Here is an 18,088-nt window from a genome sequence, read left to right on the forward strand (position 1 = left end):
TTCACATTAGCTTCCTCCTCCCTGTGTGATGTTGAAGTTTCCACCAGTGGGCTGCTTCTCTCTGCTGGTTGGAAACGTTTGCTCTACCTTCCTCAGTCCTATCTTCTGTGCTGTGTTTGCTTTTCCTCTAAAAGTGTATCTGTGACCTTGACTGGATTCCAGCCTTATCTCAGCAGAGTCAGAGGTCCTGGCGACTGTGTTACAGGCAGTGTCACATGAGACACTGCTGCTTCACTCTGCAACAAACTGTTCACCTACAGTGTTTTCTGACAAACAAAGCAGGCACATTTTAGCCTATGAAAGTTTTATCACATCATCAAAACAGAGACAGTGAAAGGAGAAGAGAAGGAGAAGTTTTGTGAGGTGAATGAGGGTTTGGAGACAGCTTGTTAACGTACCTTTCCCAAACTTCGTTCGACCTTGCGGAAGCATTTGTTCAGGGACAAGTTGTGACGAACTGAGTTCTTCCAGCCGGTGGGAGCGTTGGAGAAGTAAGGGAAGTGCTCGAGAATCCAGCCGTAGATTTCTTTCACGGGCAAAGACTTGCTGGGAGACTGCTCGATGGCCATGTAGATGAGGAGAGAGAATGAGAACGGGGGCTTTGACTTCATCGAGTCCCTCTCTCTTCCTCTTCCGTGTGACGAAGATGAGGACGAGGAGGATGGGCCCTGGTTGGGCCCGTAGTCTCCCTCTATATCAAAGAGGGGGCTCCCGCTGGGCTGAGCCTCTGGACCTCCCAGAGTGAAGTTCTGAAGCAGGTTCTCGTGCAGCCAGTTGAGGTTGGTGAGCTCCTCATCCTCTGCGCCTCCGGTACGATCCACGCTGGTCGCCAACGGACTGGACGCGCACTCCGCCTCAGGCAGCGTTCCTACACCGCAAACACCTCTGAGCCCCGTCCGCTCCTCTTGCATACCCGGAATTTCCGTTTTCTTATCTGGTGACATCCCAATGATTGGACCCATTAAATCAAAGAGGTCTGGAGAGAGAGAGAGGAAAAGGAGGTGTTAAAGTAAGATCAGGTCATCATAAGTGTAGGGTAGAAAACAAAGTTAAAAATAGCTCAGTGTGCTGTTTGGACTGTTTTTCAGGACTTTGTGTTCACTGCAGTTTAAGTGTTGGTTGACGTCCACCTGGATCACCTGCACAGCTATAGTGCATGTGACAATTTGTACAGTGCAGCCTTAAACTGTATGTTCAGACATATGTCAGTGCATGAATAATCACAACCAGGCGATGCTAACACTTTACAAACAGACAAACAGCTGAGCAGAAGCCGGACATATTTACGTACATATACGTATTTATCCTTCACTTTTAGAGCAGGGGTTCCCAAAGTGTGGGTCGGGACCCCCTGGGGGGTTACTTGACTCAAACGGGGGGTCGTGAGATGTCTTTCACAAAGTTTTTTTTTTTTTTAAAGTTAACTAAAATTTGTACATTTCACCCATTATAGTAAATAACAGACAAAAAATGTAGCTAAGATGAGATAAGATAAGATATTATTTTATTGAACCCCTGGGTGGGAAATTCAGTTGTTACAGCAACCCAGACATAAAATCAAGAAGAAGATTCAATAAGTAAAAATAAAATAAAATGAAATAAAATAAGTAAAAATAAAAATAAATGAATAAAGATAAAATGTAATTTAGATATATACAGTGTTAAAAATTGAATTTACACTAAATAGTAGTAATTACAGGCAGTATTAAAAATGACTCAGTAGTGAGAGGTTGACATGGTGTGATTATAGTTGGTAATGACAGATTAAGCAATAAATAAAAATAAATATGGGTATGTAGTATGAAGTATGTTGTATACACTTAAAATAAAACCTTGAAAATAGAAAATGTAATAAGTTTTCTGCCTTTCTTTTTGCTAGATTACTCCTAAGCTTAGGGTTAGTGAACAGTTCATTATCAAAAGCATCAGTAGGAGTACAGAAAACACAGCCACATGCTCATATAGGTAGGCTAGTTTTCTGCAGACCGGCTAAATGAAGCCACATTAAATCACCTTGAGGGACAGTGGGGGTCACATTTATATTTTGGGGGTTGTGGGCTGAAAAGTTTGAGAACCCCTGTTTTAGAGGACAGCTGGGGATGGATGTTGGAAGAAGAGAGCGGGGTATTCATGCATCAAATGTCTGCGACTGATGCAGTGAGAACTGTAGCCTCTGTTTTTGGATCACCTGCTCTACCTACTGAGCTAAACCAGCGGCCCAAACCCATGCCCACTATAATCCCATCATCAGGAAAGTTTACAGGAACATAATAACTTATCTTGTATGTACACAAGAGCCCTAATTACACTTTAAAAGTGTTTCTGTGACTTTCTTTCTCTTGCAGCATCACTGTTTGACAGCTTATAGACCGAAATCTCAGACTTTCACTGGGCCGATCACCAAACAAGATTCCCAGTATGCAATAACACGATGTGACATATTGGAATGATGTGCTCTTCCAAGCGTTGACCCTGTTTTCTTAAGTCTCCCCCGGGGGCAACACCCCCTGTGGCTGCGTCTGTCAGCCTCTGTTGCTCTCCCAGTGGTCCTCTCTCGCTGCCCCTCTCCTCCGCAGTGCCTGGCGAGGACGCCGGAGAGGCTCTCAGCCATCCCTTCCTCTTGACTCCAGCCAACGAGGACCTCTCAAGACACTGCACCGACTTAAGGCTCCACTCCTCGACGCCCACCTTGTTTGAGACGAGACCCAGCTGCTCGTTAAGTGTAAATGAGCATGAAAGCATCAGACGGCGGGCGGGAATGAGTGCAGGGCCTCCATCTTATACCGAGTGGATGGCTCTTACAGGCTGATCTGCATTCAGCCAGGATCAGGACTCAATTTGTCACATGCCAGATTAAGTAGTGTAAAGAGGCTACAGAGCCAGGAGTTGTCAGTCATTTAACAGCACTAGGAAATTTAATACAGCCTTAAGCCCTGTATCATTAGCCAAGTACTGTTATTAATAGACAAAGACCTCTGCTGAGGACTTGAAGGTATTAGTGAAACAGTGGTATTTGTTGGACCTTATAGACTTAACTGATCCATGATTAAAGCATCAGTGAGTAACTTTCACGTTGTTTAAGTTTTGGAGGCAAAAGTCTTATTTATTCCCTAATCCTGATTCCTGACCTGGACTAGGGATGGCCAACGTATCACAGAGGGGAGGAGTTTCACAGCCACATCAGGTATCATGGAGATTCCCACAGCTATGACTGGACTGGACTTCTGGTTGACTCACTTCTGTGGAAACGAGGCGTTTCGTGAAGGTCTGTGTTGTTTTTGAGGGTGGCATAGAGACATTAGTATTTAACTGAGATCTAATTTCATTATCTGTTGTAGGAGAAGTTATTTTTAATACCTCTTATTATCACAGCCAAAAAGAACCGTCAGTGTAACTAATATCACTTTTTATAACTTTGTCCTCACCTACGCACTTCTGTTATTTAATTAGGAGAGGGAAGGCAGCATTGTTTGCATTCAGTGTGCTGTACACAGTAATTGATACAGAGACACAGAAAGAGTAAAAGATTGACTATTAATTGAAAAATATTAAAATGAGAAAAGTGCATGATAACAGTGAGTTTAGAATCAGTTTGCAGCCATTAGATGCATAAGAAGAGTTCTTCTTGTGCATCATTTCATCACATTTGATGCTCTCTTGAGTTAAAAGCATTCTTGTGCTGTCATTTTGGAGCAAACTGTGATTTCCTTTGGCAGCAATAAGGTGCTATCTTATCTTAAGTTATAAATAGGGATGGGCATTTCAAGCCAAAATACTATTCGGTAATCACTGGCATCTATTCAGCGATTATTCGAACAATCATAACACACATCTGTCCCATTAACAGCCTGTTTGTGCAGCAGTCACTTTAACCAGCAGCAGGACGAGGTGCAGCTAGCAGCGGGCACAGATTCTGTGACGCAGCAGTGTGGCGTGCATGTTTACATTTTACAGCCATGCTCAGTCTCTGGAAATACGTGTGTAGAAGTGTGAGATTAAGAAATGGAGGAAATCACTGCGACTGTCGCGAATGTTTTCTTCTTCTTCTGCTATTTAATGCAGAAAACTGACCACATAACTCCTCTTTTAAAAACTCTGCACTGGCTCCCTGTTTCTTTTAGAATTGATTTTAAAGTCCTTTTACTTGTTTTTAAAGCTCTTAACAGCCTCGCTCCTCCATACATCACTGATCTCCTGTCATTTTATGTTCCAGCCCGATCACTGAGGTCCTCGAATGCTTCCCTTTTAAATGTTCCTCGTGTGTCTCACACAGGTACCGGCCAGAGGGCTTTCTGTTTTTATGCCCCTAGGCTGTGGAACTCTTTGCCTCTGGACATGAGAACGGCCAGCTCTCTGGGTGTTTTTAAAAGTAAACTTAAGACTTACCTTTTTAATCTAGCTTTTAATGTAGAGTAATTTATTTTAGCCCTGGACTGCATTATCAGTATCATTATTATTGTTATTTTTATTATTATTTTATTTTATTATTTTATTATCATTTTTATTATTTTTATCATTATTATCTAAACCATTATTTTAACATGTATTTATTTATCTTATGTATTTATTGTGTTCACCTGATCTCGTTAACTCTACCTTATTTTTAACTTTTATTTCCACTCTTACTTATTTTATTAATTTTACTGTGTTGATTTTCTTTTCTTTTTTAAGTATTTCTTCTTTTTTCATGCCTTCTATAATTCTACCATTGCTGTTGTTTTCTCACTGTCTGTTACTCTGTGAAGCACTTTGGGCTACATGTTTCTATGTATGAAAGGTGCTATAGAAATAAAGTTGAGTTGAGTTGAGTTGAGTTTGCATTCTTCTTCTTCTGTTACTTTTTTTTTTTTTTAAGTTATATTTTTTGGCCTTTTTGCCTTTATTTTATAGGACAGCTGAAGAGAGACAGGAAATGTGGGGAGTAGAGAGCGGGGGAAGACATGCAGGAGGTGGTCAACCGGCCAGGAATCGAACCGGCGACCCCTGCAACGAGGACTGTAGCCTCTGTACGTGGGGCGCTTAGACCCCTAGGTCACCAGCGCCCCGTTCTCCTGTTACTTCTGTTAAGACGCTCTATAGCTACCGTTTGGTGGGAATACTGTATTACTTACTAGTACTTTTAAAATGAAAAATATTCAAAGTAACTCTTCGATTTTCATGAATACTCGAATATTCAAAAATCATTGCCCATCCCTAGTTATAAACATTTTTTTTTTAAATCCTAAATGTAAGTTAAACTGTATGACTCTTTAAACCCTAAAAACTAATTCAGTAGGAACTTCAATAAAAAACCTTCTGGGCCTTTTTTGGAAAGCACGAGTCAGAGACCTCACGTCCTGCAGAAGTGACCAGCCTGCATTTAAACTAATAAGAAAATAAAGCAGATTTAAAATGAAACAAACTGAGAATTCATTCATAGAATCTTACAGCTACCTGATGAATAAAGGAATATCTTATCTTATCTTATGAAAGCATTGTCCAGGTAACTGTTAACTTGTTTGCTAAATAAAAACACAACAAGTTGCCTCACAGTATGTGGTCAGAAGACTTGTTGCTCCTCGTCCTGCTTGGATCAGAGCAATCTAACCAGCGCGTGTGGAAACATGCCTACTTCATTCAGCTGCACTCCAACAACAGCCGGACCAATTTGCATCAGCAGGATGAATTAAAGTCACTTATTCTGACCTGCAAGACAAACTAAATTCCTCTATGACTCGTTTAAACACAGGGCTGGTGAGGTGAAGAGCACAGGGCTCACCAAGCCTTATGTCCTGAGTGTCACCAAGAAAACCAAGGAAATCCCACGAATGTATCTAAAGATGCAATACATGATGAAGTTATCCAAGCTGGATGGCTGGAGGGACACCAGACACCCCTGAGGTCTTGGGGTCATTCTGGATCCAGACAAAGACGGGCCAAAGGTTTGAAGGTTTGAAGTTAAGAGACGCAGAGAAAGAGGCGGATATCTTTTATTTCTGTGATAAGATAAGAATTGGGTCAACCTCGAGAGTGTTTGCACATTGGGTGAGACAGGAGAGGGAGTGTATGCACACACACACACAGACACACACACACACACACACACAAATCAGTTTGTCAACGAGGACAGGAGGGGGAAGAAGGAGGCATTAGTGCATTTACCAAATGACCACTCAGCTCTCAATGAGAGGATAAACATACAGCAGACAGAGCCTGCTCCGTACAGCGTGCCTTCTCAATCTAACATCATGATTTATTCAGCCTTTAAAGCACTTCTTTCTGCTCTATAGGTGACGTCATGTGAGCTACATTTTGTCCCGAATCCTGCCTCTCCATTGTCTTTGTTTCATACGATAGCGTCATCGAAAATCGTCTCTGTTTTCTGAAAATACTTCTGCGAAAAAGAGGAAGTCAAAAGAGCCTTCCAGGCCAAAGGCAAAAGGACAGGATGAGTGAGCATAGGAGGGGACAGAACAATAGGGAAATCCTTTTATGGAAGGACAGAGCCCGGCAGAAGAGGCTGAGCATGAGAGCGAGAGGAAGAGAGAGGAAGAGAGAGGGAGAGAGCTGAGACTCAGTGAGGTGGGCTCTGTAAGTTATCCTCAGTCTAGGATGAATCACAGCTCTCAGCAAAGTAGAGCAATCAGATGTGTCAGCCTGCGAGAGAACTGCCCATTTGTGTTAAAGAAAATCTGTGCTCAAGAGACCAAAACACACAAAGATATCCCTCAACATGACAGGTTCCTACCAACGTATGAGTTCACAAACAGAGGAGACAGACAGACAGACAGACAGACAGACAGACAGACAGACAGGCAGACAGACAGACAGACAGGTAGACAGACAGACAGGCAGACAGACAGACAGGCAGACAGACAGACAGACAGACAGGCCTGCAGGTTTGGATGACTATATTATTTGGACTTCCAAGAATTTAAGCTAAAAAAAAATCCAGCCAAACATCCAGTGCTTTAAATAATGACACGTTGAGACAAGAATCACAAAAACATGATCACAGAAGCTTTCTCTATCTTTGTGGTTCTCTTAATTCATCCCCATACAACTCATTAATAATGCCTGTTTGAATAGTATCTGGTTCATAATGGAGGTGTGAAAGAACCAGGTGATTTCTGAGTGAAACCTTGAACATCATGGACCCTGAAGTTATCACTGCACATTTGAAGGCTGTATTCTTATCTTTGTTTGGAGTAAAATAGAATAAAAACTGGAAAAGCACTGACACAGTTAAATGTTAAAATCAATGTTCCTCTGGTCTACTAAGGCCAGGATGTCAGGAGGGTCTGCTAGATGAGCTGCAGCTTATCATTGCAACTCATTCATACTATTATAACCCTGCCAGGTGGAGAAATACCCTAGGCGGTATCCAAATCAAAGGGGACCAAGTGGTTGAAACCTTGAAAACTTAATGTGACTTAATGTGAAGTCTGAGGCTCTCTGGTTCATTTAGTCAGTGTTTCAGGGGCTGTGAGCTGAGCTGCAACTGAGTTTGACTTAGCTTGTTTCTCTTTTAACTAACAGATATCAAACAACCTCAATTCATCAGGTTCAATTATATATTATTTCTTTAAAAGGGATTTTCAAGCTGTACTTTAAATCCCGTCCATGCAAAGACAGAATCTCAGTAATTTCTCATTTATACAAAACCACAAACATGGCGCAATTTGTCCCACACAGGACTTCCACCAGATCCCGTGTCGGGTCTGTCTCCGATCTACTCCGGTCCGGCTCCTACTCTCTCATACGCAGCTCAGCTGGAGTCATGTGATCAAGGTTTGACCGCAGTAATTACTGCATTAATGATTCTCCTCCTCCTCCTCCTCCTCTGACCTGTTGACTCCAGGCCTGGCTCCGCTCATCATGACGGTTTGTTGTTGTAGTTAAGTGAAATACGATCTGGTGATAACACAGAGTGTTTTATTCTGAAAATTAACCGGAAGTTTTCATTTTGTTTTGGTGCCTGACTTCCTGTCCCGCTCCATCTGCTCTGTTGAGATTGATGCGTCGTGCTCCGGCATCAGGCAAAAGTATCTGATCCAGAGAGGGCTCCAGGGTGCCGGATCAGAGACAGAGCCGGAACTCAATGGAGTGGATCCAGAGGAAGTTAACACATTGAAGAGAACAGAAACAGATCTGATGGAATTTGGCCGATTGAGATATTACAGAAAGAGTATTTTCAATCTTTACCACAGATGCGTCAATTTATCAACTTTCGCTCAGTGGACTCCGTTAAATCAACAAGAATCTCTTCGTTCAGAAATTGCAATGTGCCCTTTCGCCGTACTGCCTTGGGGCAGTCAGCTTTTTCTGGGAAAGCCACAACTCAACCTTACCGGAGGACATTAAGAACAGTGAATCTCTCAGCAGCTTCAAAACCAAACTGAAAAGTCTGCTAAAGGACACTCAACACTGCAACCACTGATTTGATACTTTTAACTTGATATACATACTGTTTGTTTGTTTGTTTGTTTGTTTGATTGTTTGAGTGTGTGTGTGTGTGTGTGTGTGTGTGTGTGTGTGTGTGTGTGCGTGTGTGTGTGTGTGCGTGCGTGCGTGTGTATGTGTGTGTGTGTGCGTGCAAGCAAGTGTTTTTACAATGTGATGTTTTAATTGTGACCTGCCAAGGGACTGCAGATGTAAATTAGCTTTAAGCTAACTCTGGTACAAAGCATCAGATGGTGACATTTATGTTAAATATTGTACATGGTCCCTTTACAAACAAATCGAATAAAATAAAATAAAATAGGAAGAAAGAGGCCGCACATGTTCAGGTATTTTGGCTGTGAATCTCTGACCATGAAGGTGAAACAACCCCTGGATGCTGATGTAGTTGATCCATTATATTGTTTATAACAGTTAAATGACCAACGATAGAAAGTGAGGGGCTAAAGTGTAATGAGACGCAAGACTGCTGCCCTCTCTTACTTTGTTTGTTGGTGAATGTAATGCACTGTATTACAGTTAAGCCACAATACATGAGATGGAGCTTAAAAATTGCTCTTAATATTTGTTTCAATGTGTGACTGAAGGAGATTTACCATGTAATCTGGTCTGAACAGAAATATGAATTCAACATCTTCAAAAAGATAATAAAAAACGTTGCTTTTCCCCCACTTAAAGTATTTTCCATGTTTTCTGACATCTTCTAAAGTTTTTTTTCCAATGGACTAAAGCTCACTGTGATCATTTTATAACTCTCTGTTTGTAGAGTGACTGATCAACCGTCCTCAGTACAGACAGTTCAGGGGCAAAGTTTACAAAGCAGTGACTTTGTGGATGGTATATAAAAAAAGGGGGAGTACACCAGCATTTGACAAGGATCCCAGGCTGCCCTCAAAGTCCAACTTCATGATGTCATATGTGAGTTTAAGCCAACTGTAGATCCACGGCTGTGTAACCTAATTCATGTGGATGACAAACACTGAAGTCACAGTCAACCACAAGCCAACACGGGCGTGGTGAAGAGGCTTTGTGCCTGCATTGGGTCTTTGTTTGAGAGAAAGGTGGGGCTGAAGTGTTTTATGAACCCGGGGTCAGCTGTAAACACTCCATAAGGTCCACCTCTCGTCTTCCACGGGCCACGAGTGAGGTAGCTGTAAACTGTATTCCTCTTCAAGGCGGGGAAATGAGAAGAAGTCCCCGCCCGGGCACGGTGTCACGCCTCAGATTAACCTCAAAGCACAAGAGAGCTCCACCTCAGTCCATCTTCACAGCCCTGACCTCTCAGCTGGTCCCTTGGGTGCTAGAGGGCACTTTTGGGCACTTATCCTCTTTTGAGTGGCTCCTCCAGAAGACCGCCAATTTAAATATCAACAGAGGCCGTGTGGACGCCTGATGGAGCTGCAGCCAAACACAGGAAGTGTTTTACTGTGACTGCAGCTGGTCAATTACTACTGCTGTTGCAATGATCGCAGTTATCATTGCTCTTATGAAAAGGCATCAAAGAGAGGCGGCTGGGAATGCAGTGAATAATGGGACACTAGTGTGTATAGAGTGGAGAGGGGAGAGGGAGCTAATAAGCTGCGCTGGCCTGTTGACTGCAGCTCATCCTTGAAAATACACCAAAGCTGCACTGGTGCTGACCTGATGGCTCATCTGCAAGTTAAAATAGCCTCGCACACCGCCAGCCTCATCATATTCATGTGCAAACAGGCAGCCACTAACAGCAGGTGCCAAGCCACATACCCCCCCCCCCTTTTTTTTCAAACTGCTCTTTTATCCTGTTAAGCACTTAGCCTATTCAGAAATACACAAAGACATATGGAGATGGCTGTAAGTGGCAAATCAAGCCACCGATGTGTCAAATATGTACGGGGGAATGTAAAGGAGACGATTGGCATGGCAAAATGAAGAGGTAGTGGTTGGGAGATGTTTTCTGGGAGCGGATCTCACGATCAGGACTCAGTTGCCAAGGCAGCCAATGTTGTAAGGGAAGCAATTGTGCTCATGTCTGTGCATGAAGAGAGAGCTAATGTGGGGAGATCAATACAGGCGGAAAATGCTGAGGCCAGCAGTCTGCCGCTTGTTCTCCACAAACCTGTCTGACAAAGAGCGGGTGGGAGAGGCCGCAGCCAACCTGGATGTCACGGCGCTAATCACAAAGTGCCATTTAAGGCTTACTTTATATCACGGGTCATTCCTCGGAGCATGGAGCTGCAACCAAAACAACAAACAACTTAGCATCTTTGTAAACAACAGATTATGTAAAGTTGGTAACAAACATGGAGCGTCATTTTGTAACTGCCTTCAGTTGCCCCACCCATTTCACACGGAATAAACCAGTTGACACAAACCAGTTACACCTCTGTAAGAGATACACAAAGGTGTGTCGCAAAGCCCCATGGCGAAGGCTGTTATTTGAAACCCTAACTGATATTTAGGTGACTACCCAGTCTGGCTGCAGCTCTGGAAATGTGAATGAGACAAAGGGGGAGTGAGTTAGAGCAGAGAGAGGGAGAGAAAGAGAAAGAGAGAGAGAGAAAGAGAGAGAGAGAGAGAGAGAGAGAGAGAGAGAGAGAGAGAGAGAGAGAGAGAGGGAGGGTTTTCCAGAGTGAGGTAGCCAAGAAGTTGTCCTTTATCTGAGGGGGAGAGTCAAATCATGTCATAATAAATCCATCAACGTGAGCAGTAATCAGCCTAATCAATAAATTGATGCCTCTTCAAACTGAACTTCTAAATGGATTAAAGCGCTCTCCTTGCTGAATGAGGGAAAAACGCAAATGTAAAAAAAGCTCGCCACACAAAGCGTTACGATTGGCCCCGCACTCGGCTGGCACAAAGGAGCAGTTGTTTTTGCTCCAGTCATGTTTCGGCGGCGCTCAGTATTCACCTCACAGTCTCAAACAGAGGACTGGGGAGGGAAGGAAACACCTCCTGCCTGTTGAGGAAGTTCATTTTCAGAAAACAATTTCAGACTTCACACGGAGACGGTTTCGGGGCCCCGCTCCGCCGCTGAAAACAGTGGACTCTGAGCAGCGAGAGGCCGAGGGAGGTAGCGATTATTGAAGCAGCAGAGTTTACTTTGGCAATCTATGAATTCCAGCAGCGTGTAGTTTACTGACTGCTGACAAACACCCCAGCAGAATCTAATGAATTGACTGATGCAATCACCAAACAGTCAGGGGACGAAATGAGCAAACAAGACAATAGATAATGAATGTGTTGTTCATCAGAAGCATTAACTTCACACTGTGATTTCAACTCAAACACACGAGCATGAACTATGAGGGGAGGCCTGTAGCAGGACATGCCAGCCTGCAGCCAACACTGAAACCTTATCTCTTGGGTCATGTGGCTCTGAGTCTAGTGTACAAACAACATACACAATAACCTTGAACACTTTCAAATACCACAAACTCAAAAAAAAGGGCAGAGCAATATTCCCTAACCCTGAAGAATGAACGACGTGAGGGAGGAATTGAATGGTTTCTTTATTTTTTTTAGAGACACAGAAAATGTCCCTTTAACAGGTCAGCTGAAGTTTCAACATAAGCCCTTCCAGGAATGTGCTCTGGATGAGATTACTTTCCATGTAAATACAAGTGTTTGCAAATGAAATGTTGTGTACGAGAAAACACTCAAACCAGCAGGAAGGCCCTGCAGCAAGATCAAGGGACAAAAATACTCTAAATAATCTGTAAAAAGTGTCCATGCATGAAGAGGAAACACACCAAAAGAGCATGCAGCAGCAGATAAACATAATACACTAACTTATTCATGTACAGCTCTTTTTGGGGGCAGCTACTTTACTCTCTTTCCTTCACTCACTTCTTTTTAAAGGTTTGACAACAAGGCTCTAACAAGCTGTATTAATTCCTCTTAATTAGCGCAACTTTAAAACCAGAGTATCATTCAGAGCGTCTCTCCGATACAGTGCGACATGAAAATCATCCTCATATATTATTATATATTTATGTTTTGGCCTTGTATGGATGTGACATGGTTGCTTTGATTAATTAATATCTGGCCCAGCTTCGCACAGGAAAAGAAAACTGAGCTAAAAACAAGCTAAGCTGGTGTTAGCAGCAGCAGCAGCAGCAGCTCAGTCTGTGGCACCGCCTGCCAACAGCATTACAGTTTCAAATATTAAAGGGACAGTTCAGTGTTTTGAAGGGATGTGTATGAGTCTCTGTTGACAGTAGGTGTTTCACTCACAGGGGATACCAGTCAGCTCTGCACCTTTGTGGAGAAACCAAGCGGCAACCTCCGGTCTAGAAATATGAAGCTCATATGGAAGTGTTATGAACTGCAGTTCATCGAGGATCCACTTGAGGCTGGCTCCGGAAGTACCGGAAACCACATACACACCAATTCAAAAAAGCAGATCTTTACAGCGGAAATAAACATGTTTACAGCCTGGTACAAAAAACGAGTGTAGTCTGGATACCTCATTTCTTGATCGGCACACACTGTACGGGGGTGAATTTTTTCAGAACACGGTAATTTGGATGATATTGAGATTACGAGTCTTCCAATGAGAGGCACAGCTGACCTGATTGACAGGCGGGAACACTGTAGCTGTTGGCGAGGAGGCTCAAAGCCCGCCTCTTTACTTCACAATCGCTCAACAGCAGCCAATCAAAACAGTGCTTCAGAAACACATGGGTGACGTCACGGATACTACGTTCATATTTTACACAGTCTATGGGAGAAACAAACAAATGGGAGCTAGGCTATCGACTGCTGCAGACAGGTTCAAAACCAAGCCCGATCTCAAAATATGAAGCCCCTGTAGAAGTGTTATAAACTACAGTTCAGTGAGAGTCCTCTTGAGGCTGATTGCAGGAACACTGTGAACCACATACACACCCATTCAAAGAAGACAATCTTTACAGCATTAATAAACATGTTTACAGCCTGGTACAAAAAAACAGCTTCAGTCTGAAGAGCTCATTTCTCTATCGGCACACGTTGTACAGGGGGTGAATTTTTCCCTAACGCGACGGTTCAGAAGATATTAAGGATACGGGTTTTGCCCATTTAAGGGCATGACTGACTTGATTGACATGTGGGAACACAAAGCTGTTAGCAGGGAGGCTCAAATCCCGCCTCTTTACCTCACACTAGCTCGACAGGAGTTAGGTTGAGTTCAGCATTACCAATATGGCTGCCCCCGATGATTGGCCTCAAAACAGCGCTCAGGAACAGATGGGTGACGTCACGGATACTACGTCCATTATTTTTACAGTCTATGGTCAAAACTAGCTAATTGTAAGAAACTCTGACCCAGATAGTCAGTTTGTTGTTGCATTACTCTCAGACGCGACACATACGTGTTCTTCTGAACGGTTTCTCGATATAGGGGCTGAACCGACCAGCATCTCCTGTGGGTCATACACTTAATCTTCACGAGTACCTCACGCAACCTCTCTTAGAAAAACACAAACTATCTTTCTAACTTTGAAAACTTCTAAAATTGTTCCCTAGAATGTGATTTGTTGTCACATTTTGAACGTTACACACTCTGTTAGCCATGCTCTGTCTGTTTCTGTCATTACATAAAAAATGTCCAGAAACCAGTTCTCCTTTTCTACTCTGAAGCAGTAGCTAAAAATGGAAGCTATAATTAAATGATGCTGTATTTGCTGTTTGGAGTTAGAGACACAAAGGGGGGTCTGAAAGTCATGGTACTGTTTACCATACTGCTACTGGCATTGATTATCATATGGGGACAAAACTAGTGCAGTGTATTAAAAGAACATAAATAGACCTTCAAGAGCCTTTCCTCTAGGTCCAGGAAGTTTCAATATGCAGTGTGACAAACATGATGGATTTTAATAATCATAAAGAGGAGGCTTAATAAAAATAACACTTTAATAAAGTGTGCTTTTCTCTGATTCAGCATTTCAAAGGAAAGTAAGTGTTTGACATGTCATCATCATGATTCAATTTCACTTAACAAGGCTTTCATTTTGAAAGTTAAGTCTCCATTATGTTGGGAAAGATGACAGATCAGGCCAAACACACGTCCAAGAAGATCCTGATCATTTGCACACGAGCAGCTCAGCCTGCGTCCTTGTCGTCATACCACCATCAATTAAAAAGTCTTGATAATTCAGTGAGTGGTGACGAGACAAAGAGCCTTTTGTGTCAAAGGACACAGCCGTGCTTCCCTCTTCCTTTCTCTAAATCGAGTAAACTGCTAAATTAGTCCTGCTCTCAAGGAGGCCGGCCCTAACAAGCTGGGTCTTGAGTGTGACCTGTCTCGAGTAACACGGACACAGGGACAGTTAGGGGGTTAAAGAGGGGAGAGAGAAGAGGGGGTGCTGCTCACTATGGAGCATGAGTGACCGGCTAAGACGTCCAAAACAATGAATGGAAAAGAAGGAGGGGAGCCGGTCTGATCCATGACAGGAATACAAACTTTTCTTCCTTGTAACTTCTTGTTTAGACAAAAATATGAGCAGAAATTAAAAACATGTATGTTCAGATTAACTGGGCTTTAATCTCATCCTGTGGTGTTTTTAATGTCATGACATAAACAACAGGTTGACACCAGTTCGTAGAAAAGTGACAGCTGTTAAGTGGAAAGCTTGGGGGGATAAAAATAGATGGCATTTAGCTGAACCCTCCTTTTTTTTTTCAAACTAGATAAATTATGTAAAAGATGACAAAAAAAAAAAAAGACAAGTTGATTACCGGTACAGCACAGGAAAGCTAAATGTAGACACTCAAGAAAAGAGGCAGCACATGGGTGTAAACTCTCCACGCGTGAACGTCTCGAGTTCAGAGCTCCCGCCTCTGTTTGATTAGCAGAATGTCACCGACCTGAGACAACAGAAGACGACACACTCCCGGGGATACCCCTCCTTCAAAAACACACACACACATAAACACACAGAGACACAGGGGGTGGGAGCAGGTGATGAAACTTGTGCTTTCAATCAGTCAAGCCAACCAACACAAACACACTAACTCAGACGAGTCAACATGAGCGGTTAGAGTGAATATTCAGGCGCTCATTGAAGTAGATGAAGACAAACATGCACCTTTTTTAAAACAGCGGCTTTATTTTGTTGGAAATGACAAAAACAATCAAAGTGGTTTAATCTCCTACTGAGATTTCCCTTGACAACTCATGCTGTTGATTTATTTCTAACTATTTTCCACTTTGCATGTCTGCAAACACAACACAACAGCATGACTGTGGCAAACCGGGTCCCTCAAAGTAAGCTAAAACTGTCAACTTCCTCCTTCTGCCAGTCATGGAATTATTCCACCTCTCCCACTACACCGATAATGGCTACCTCAATCAAACTGCCTTAAAATAGTCAGTGGAATCAAAGTCACAAACGCCTCGGTAATTGCAGGGTTTCCAGCGAGCGGCAGGTTATAAAACTTTGATCCTTTTTTTTTTTTTTTACCCTCTCCAGCCGGTCTGTGAGAAACCAGGTGATCACTGTGTTAAGCAAGTCAGAAGAAACCCTCCTGCTTCCTACTGGGAATATTACCAGAGGATGAGGAGTACAGTGGTCATGCAGCTTTGCTGAGGGTCCTGCTTTTAGATGCAAAGAAAATCATCACAATCTCCTGGTTAGGGCCACAGCCCCCCACAGCCACACATTGGAAGAACAAATTGAAGGAAATCTTTTATATGGAGAGTATAACTGCAAGATTACAGTTAAAAAATGATCTTTTCCAGATAAGGTGGGCGCCTGTTGCTTCATTTCTTTTTGGCTAATTCTCTGATGGGCTGATCTGGGGTATACAGAATTATTATTATTTTCTTTGAAGTTTACTGTGAGGATCTATTCTTAAAAAAGAGCCAAGTAAAGCTGCTATCTACAGCCGGAGTAAACCTGGGAAAACACCAACCAATCAGCCTTTTTTGGGTGCCAAAATTTTAAACCATTCAAATCCCGTCCTGCCGTTCTGCCCGCCTCCTGCGCGTACATTTCCCCGGCGTGTACCCTGAGTCCCCGTCTCCTGCTGCTGCTTCCTCTGACTCTATTTACTGCCCCTCTCGATCGACCTCGGACCTGTCCCCTCTGACCCGATGAGGTGCTTTGCTCAGGACTGTAGTCCGGATCAGAGTCTAAAAAGCTCTCACCACGGGGGCTCTGACAAGCAGAAGAATGAATGACATTTAGTAAGTCCTACAGAAAATGTACATGTACTGTAGCGTCCGTCCGTCCGGACGCTGTAGTGATGACGAGCCGATTCGTGAACACGTTGATCTTTAATAACCGGTCAATGTCGGCCGTTACCACGCCAACCAACAAAGCAACAATCAATGTTTGAATGAATGAAGAACTTCTCCTCTTGTCTCTCCTCTCTCCACCTCACACTCTCTACACCTGACTTCACTGACTGTCAACACTGTAGAACATCTACACTGAACACGTTTAACAAACAGTAGAGCTGTTACAGTATTATATATGTGTTATAACTTTTCTCCTGATATCGTGTCACCAGTACAACTGGATAATGCTAGCATGACAGCTGTGAGTGCTAACAGCAGCCATGTTTGTTTGTGTTGTGTGAGCGGTGGGGGGGGGGCGTGGTTTTGGAGGAGCTCTGAGGGAGGAGGGGAGGGGTTAGATGGAGTCCTGAGGAAAAGCTACATTCAAATTCATGCTAGTTTTCCGAGACTGCCAACCCCAGTTTTAATTGTGTACTATCTATTTATTCATATATTTACTTCCTGACTATGGACTAGGTGTTTTCAAAAATCTTGTTTATATCTGTTTTGTCTCTGAGTCTGATGGCTGCCTTTTTGTTTTGTGATGTTGGCTGAGTCTAATAAAAACGTTTAAAAAAAAAAAGCAAGTCAGAAGGTTTTTTTTTTACGTGTGGCGGCTTTCGTAATAAATTGAAGCCACGGTCGATCGTTTAGCTCCAAAACAACATGGAGGATTTCAGAGGACGCAACCTTTCGTTTACTCTGGGTCAGAGTACACAGTGTGTGATAAGACTGATTACATGGCAATACAGCCATTTTGAAGGGCAGATCCTGAGCCTCCGAGCTATCTCACTAGATAGGGGTAACAGCCACAAGCTTACTCTACAGAACATCATCCCCCCATTTGAGATGTTTCATTGTACTCAGTGTGAAACTGTTATCCCCTTTGCTTCTTTACTTTATTGTCAGAGACGTATTTTCCCGTTTTGTCATCAGCACACTACAATAGAGCGACTTCTCAGAAAAACGACACCAAGGTGTTTACAAAGTTGTAAAAGGGACTTGTGGCATTCTTAAGATCTCTGACTGGAGATTGAGATCTATTTGATGGCACTTCCCTGTCGTCAATTCATAGACATGTGGCGACACATTCAAGTATGTGACTATTCCTCCTTTGTGTAGACTTTGACCTTATATAATAAAATAAATGTAACAAGTAGGTTAGGTGCTGCTGGGGTTTAGCGTCAGGATTATATGACTAGAACAACACATGATGATGTGACTCACGTTATCAGGTGTCACATGAACTTGTTGTAAATTTCAGTGCAGGAACCGTGAAGGATTCAAGTGTTTTTTGGATCTTATTTTGAGGTTTAAGGTAGGGCTGGGCAATAGGGCCTAGAAATAAAATCCCAGATTTTTTTTTTTACAAAAAACTCAATTTAGGATTTTAATAGATTTTGTGTTTTT

The 18,088-nt window shown here is 42.8% G+C and overlaps 1 protein-coding gene across 4 annotated transcripts in view; it reads right to left on the reverse strand.

Moving 5' to 3' along the window:
- The window catches only part of foxn2a (forkhead box N2a), a 62,249-nt gene that overhangs the window by 16,589 nt on the left and 27,572 nt on the right, over positions 1-18,088 (reverse strand). For all 4 annotated transcript variants that reach the window (XM_034682123.1, XM_034682122.1, XM_034682125.1 and 1 more), the window contains one exon: positions 399-976. In XM_034682123.1, the coding sequence (XP_034538014.1) occupies positions 399-962 (564 nt within the window). In that variant the 5' untranslated portion in view covers positions 963-976. The remainder of the gene's footprint in view (positions 1-398; positions 977-18,088) is intronic.

Source organism: Notolabrus celidotus, chromosome 4 (assembly GCF_009762535.1).
Source record: "Notolabrus celidotus isolate fNotCel1 chromosome 4, fNotCel1.pri, whole genome shotgun sequence".
Lineage (NCBI taxonomy): Eukaryota > Metazoa > Chordata > Actinopteri > Labriformes > Labridae > Notolabrus > Notolabrus celidotus.